This window comes from Pygocentrus nattereri, chromosome 29 (genome assembly GCF_015220715.1).
Source record: "Pygocentrus nattereri isolate fPygNat1 chromosome 29, fPygNat1.pri, whole genome shotgun sequence".
NCBI lineage: Eukaryota > Metazoa > Chordata > Actinopteri > Characiformes > Serrasalmidae > Pygocentrus > Pygocentrus nattereri.
Window position 1 is genome coordinate 15,146,528 of NC_051239.1, and position 5,241 is coordinate 15,151,768.

The following is a 5,241-nucleotide window of genomic DNA, read 5'->3' on the forward strand; positions in this document are numbered from 1 at the left end:
TCAATCAGTTGCATTCATCAAAAAAAAATCTTCAATGTTATTGCTGTGGTAATATTGTTATCCTGCACAAATCAGATGCATGATGCATGTTTCCCCTGTGGGCTTTTGTGCTTATGTAGGCGGTCACTTGGTCTTGGCATCTTCCTAATACGGGACTGTCGATATTGTCAAGAAAACAACAGGAAAAGTGATGATGTATCTGTGATATTTCATCTCACTCTCTCCAATAACAAGGCAGAACCTTAGATACTTGTAAAACCAATAAAGGCATCACCAGTTTAACTAGATCACAGCAATACCGGTCAACCTGGTAAATGTGAGCACAAAACACCATCATGGTTAAAATTACATGTAAAATGTATCCAAACCTTTCATTCTGTTATTAACATGTTATTTTAATGTTCACACAATTGATGAAAAATAAAAGATAAATACACATAAATAAAGTGAGTCAAAATATAATGTGCAATATGCAAGATTCAGCGTCCATATTCTACAATTTTCATTTTATTTTATTTTTTTATTAAAGTTTTTCCATCTCTAGGTTTGATATTTATGTAGGTTTATGTGCCAAAACCAGTTGTATTTCATTTTGCATGACTAATTTACATTCACATGACAGCTGGGATAGGCGCAAGCGCCCCCCGTGACCCAGAAGGAGAAGTGGCTTAGAAGATGACCAATCCAAAGCCTTTTTATCCCCTAGAATTAAACCAGCTGTTTTGTGACTGTGCCTTTAAGACTGATAGGCTCTGTATGGTACCTGTGTAAAAAGCAGTACAACCTGACACATTCCTTTTAGGTTAAATGTGAATGGCTGGGGGCAACTGCTGTAGGATGAATTGGTGTGTATATGCAAATGCCTGGGTTTTTGCAGCTTAGTTTTGTGTGTATGGACTGTATGGACTGCACATATTGCCGTACTAAATAAAACTCTCAGATAAAAATGAGGAAAGCATTAAATCTCTGTTCGGAATTGAAGGGTGGTGCTCTTCATCTTCTGTTTGTAGTGTTCATCGAACTGCTCATTCTGAGCCACAGTGAAGTGATTCTTCCAGTCCCCAACTTTCCCTTCAGAAACAAATATGGAGAGAAATACACAGTTGAAGGAAACACAAGCTTGATCATTACTTCAGTGTAGGGCTGGGACCACTTATCAATTTATTAGTAATTATCAATAATTTCCCTGGAATTAGTTTTTTCCTCCTTTTGCATGCATTAGCATTTATGCATCCAACTCCAGTCTTGCTTCCTTATTTATAGCATAAAATCTAGGATGCCAATGCAACTCGAAGATGGAGACACTAGGTGAACCCTACCCTGTTTGTCTCCATCATTTTGGCTCAAATCTATCCACTAGTTAGGTTTACCTCATCTTTTGTAGCGGAAAACATCTTTTCTATTCCAACAGTGTCCCAGGTGAAACCGACTAATATGGAAACAAACGTCTGCCCTAAATATCTGTACTACTCCAGTCTAACGCTTTAGTTGCATTACTTTGGCTGAGCTACACTTTCTTCAGTCATTATTTGGCATTAGACCAGAGGTCTATCTGTACCATCTCTATACTATCCATGTGCTAAAGACATGCGTCAACAGGATTCATATTAACCTTTACGCATGAACGGTGAGATCTTGGAGTCCATGACAGGAACTGTAGAGTAGTTGGTCATCTTGTTCTGCTTCATGGCATCAAACTGAGTAGCTTTCGTAATTCTTTCCTTCTCCTCAGCTGATGTAGATGAACCAAGGAAGGAGCACAAACGCTCTACTTCACGCCCAGTGTCCTAGGGAGGAAGGAAAGAAATGTTCAAGGTACCAATTCTGGACCTACGATAATCAACATTACGCTAAAACACGGCTACATATGGTAAAACAGCTGAAACAGCTAAGATAGTGATTTTTTTCCCACTGTATGTCCCCTACCTCCACCATATCCTCAAAGAACATGTAGTGAATGTTTGAGTGCGTCTGCTTCTTCTCCCAGTATCCACACACATGATCATACCAAGGACCAAACACAGCTAAAAGGTAAAGAGAACGATGTAATGGAACTTATATTAAAGCTCTGAAATCTCATCAAAATTGATCTCCACTGGTGCAGCTTAAAATTAACAGGCCTTTTTGAACCCGCCGCACACCCCAAAAAATGTTTTTGTTTTAGACCAGTTTGCTTCTCCACCGATGTGTCCCCTTCACCAGAATCACCATGAAACAGCCACTACCAAGTTTTAAAAGACTGTTGCCGAATTACCAAATGGTTTTTGAGAACATCAGAGCTCTTTCTGTTCTTCTCGTAGTTGCTGTCATTAGCTGCTGCTCTCTTTGTGAAAGTGGGAGTGTCTTGCTTGGTCCGTCTTCCTCTGAGGTTTTGAACACTGATGTTATCTTCAGTACTTTGGCAATGGCTAGTGGTGCCAGTTTCTTGCTAGCAAGTTACTTTTACTTTTCTAGATAAAACCCTTCACTCCTGTACTACCTGCCACAGCAGCTCAAGCATCATTGCCCTTTGTGGCATCAAGACACTCATTCTGTGATTCCAGACAGGATTTCTCAACGTTTTTTAGCCTAAAATACAAAGAATATTTATTTTATTGTTGAACATAAATTTGTATGTCTAGGCCCAACTCCCCACAGCGTAGCAAGGGTTGTGTGGGCAAGTTCACTTACTCACTGTTGCTGGACAGTTACCACTAGATGTAGTAACTGTTGCACTTACTCTTTCCGTCCATGAATGTCTGTAGAAAAGTGCTCCAGTCACCTGGATCGGGCTGTCCCATGTTCATCCGGTTAAAGTGATAATAAGACACAGCATTGTCTTTTGCATTACGAGCTGTGTAAATGACCTGGAAAGAGAGAGATGATTTCTAGTGCTGATAAGCTAAAACCAAATATTTAGGCTCAGTACACCAGATTAACTAGTACGCCCACCTTGTGTCTAAACTCACTGGCAATTTAATCAGATACAACTATGATAACACTACATTCTGTATAGCAACAGATAGACTACAGTCTGTAATATAATACCTAAGAAAATGGCCAGTGACTGTCGATACAAGATGCAAGGGGTGACTTAATCATTTTTGGCACTCTTAAAAAAGATGGATGGAAAGTTCATGAAAAAAGCTCTCAGCTTCACATTGGTAATATGAGAAGAAATTGAATGTTTGTATAGATATCCTGAACAGACCTGATATTTGCAGTGGCAACAGCATTTAACACATTTGTGCTCCACATACTGACATACTGTACCCTGCAGTTCTGTTCCCAGAAGGATTTGGGCACCAGCTGAACAGGAAGATGGGTTTTGATAAGGCGTGGAGTGGTGGGCAACATGTCTGCCAGTTCCACACCTACATAAGGACAAAACACCTTTCTGTGACTTTGTCGGTGATTGCATTAGGAGTGTTTTATTAGAGTAAGCAATGCCACTAACCTGTAGGCAGCCCAGGAAACGCCCCATCAAGGAAAGGTACTCGTAAGAAGATGGGCAGTGAGTTCTGACGCTCTGGTCCCAATTTGCTAAAGTAGAGCAGGTCCAAAACATACGACACCCATGTGGTTCCTGACAGAGATGAGTCAGAGTGCAAGAGAAGATAATGTACGACCAAGTGTCAAGCAAACATTTTCCAGAATGTTTGTAAAGTTGGGTCATCTGAAACTAAATGTACCTTCTAAAACTGTACCAATAAATGGCCTTCTGCCTATATATACACCATTGTTTGTGTATATATAGGCAAAAATGGCACTTAGGTCTGTCTAAGTTAATGCTAATTGGATACTTGAAAGTTTATGGTGACCTCTTACAATATTAACCAAATCTACTGATAGCCCTTCTTCATTTTCAGCTACATTTTCAGTTGCTTTCACTGTCAATAGATCCCTTTAAAAAGTACACCGACCTGCTTTGGGATAGGTGGCGATGAGGATGTCATCCGGTCTTGCCTTGAAGTTCTGGATGTTCTCCCAGTTGTCAGTGAAGTAATGGATCATAGAGATGCCTTCAAAATCAAACACCTCCGGTCGACTGACTGACTTCATGTATAGCATGGAAAAACAAAAGACTGTTAATTTGGGCGGGGTCTACAGTGAAGTAAATAACCAACAGTAACCCAACAAATCTAACATACTAAAGCTAAATATTATACATTGACATAACTTTGAACTGATATTTTAAATGTTGAAATCAATGGCAAATCTCCACAGTGTACTTACATCTCAAAGGGTTTAATAGTAAAGGCAGTGGCTTGATATAAAATCATGAATGTGATTTGTGTGCATAAATAGATGTTAAATCTATAATAAACACCAACTGAAATCATGAATGGGATCACTATTGACACATATAATCACCAGTTGTGAATTAATCGATATTTGCAAGTGACTAGTTTTGCATAGGCCAGGTCTGAGTTGGAGAATTGGATGGGTTGGCCACTAGCAAAAAATATGAGAGGAAATGATTGTATTTGTAATACTCAAGGTGTTTAGCGTCTTGCATTCACAAATCTTGAATATATATTTGAAAGCTTTGCTTTTAGAACAAGCTTCCAGTGGTTGATGCTTGTTTTGACGCTTTCAGCCCATTGACAGGACTGTTCTTCTTAACAATCTTAGGGCAAAAGGAAAGTTGACTCACCGAAGGTAAATTAATTCCTTCCATGATGGAATAAGCGGTACAGAGGTATCCTTGGTTGACACTCTTCTTGTTGTGCTCTTTTGCGGTTCTTAGTCGATACCTCGTACACTTTGCTCTTATGCTTATCGCAGCATTTTCTCCTCCTTTTAATTTCTTTCTCTGTCATCATTGTAGTCATGGACGTATTGTGTACTAGCCCTTCCCAGGTCAGCTCCACCGGTCCAAAACACACACAAGCACTGCCAACATCATTTCTGTATTCTAATAGTGAGCAGGAAGAAACCTGGCTTTGCCTTTACCCTCTCACAAGTGAGATGTTTTTGGTGTCGTTATGTTTGTAGTGTGCAGTACATACATGTATAGTTCATAGAGTTTACACACACACATTTCCATTACCTGCTCAATCTGTGACAGTACAATAAAAAGAAAGCATAAACTTTGTCTGTACAGTTCACTCTAATCATTCAACTACTCGTTCAAATGTACACACTCCCGAGAGGCGTGGAATATTTCGTGCTTACTGCTTGTTCCCTTAGTCACTCAGTCTTTCCATGGGAGTGGTTTTGTGTCAACTGAAATTTGATATATAGTGCTGTATATAGTGA

The 5,241-nt window shown here is 39.5% G+C and overlaps 1 protein-coding gene across 3 annotated transcripts; it reads right to left on the bottom strand.

Annotated features, from left to right (window-relative positions):
- Positions 1-492: 492 nt before the first annotated feature.
- On the bottom strand, positions 493-4,744 carry LOC108432095 (cytosolic sulfotransferase 3-like). 3 transcript variants are annotated; one of them, XM_017705694.2, is made up of 8 exons: positions 4,637-4,744; positions 3,903-4,035; positions 3,437-3,565; positions 3,253-3,353; positions 2,720-2,846; positions 1,927-2,024; positions 1,613-1,787; positions 493-1,071 (listed from the first exon to the last, which is right to left on the bottom strand). In XM_017705694.2, exons 1-8 carry the CDS (start codon positions 4,658-4,660, stop codon positions 959-961), a joined length of 900 nt encoding a protein of 299 aa, XP_017561183.1. In that variant the 5' UTR covers positions 4,661-4,744; the 3' UTR covers positions 493-958. The 3 variants fall into 3 exon arrangements, with proteins under 3 accessions (XP_017561183.1, XP_037391945.1, XP_037391944.1); XM_037536048.1 differs by having other exon boundaries at positions 3,903-4,031; positions 4,637-4,714; XM_037536047.1 differs by lacking the exon at positions 4,637-4,744 and having other exon boundaries at positions 3,903-4,041.
- Between the last annotated feature and the right edge of the window lie 497 nt (positions 4,745-5,241).

Excerpts from the sequence above, each read along its gene's own strand:
- LOC108432095 (XM_017705694.2), bottom strand. The coding sequence starts at position 4,660 with ATGGAAGGAATTAATTTACCTTCG. Across the intron at positions 2,025-2,719 it reads GACATTCATGGACGGAAAGA|CTGTGTTTGGTCCTTGGTAT; the intron begins GTAAGTGCAACA and ends TTTACCTTTTAG. Across the intron at positions 1,072-1,612 it reads CTCACCGTTCATGCGTAAAG|GGAAAGTTGGGGACTGGAAG; the intron begins GTTAATATGAAT and ends TTGTTTCTGAAG.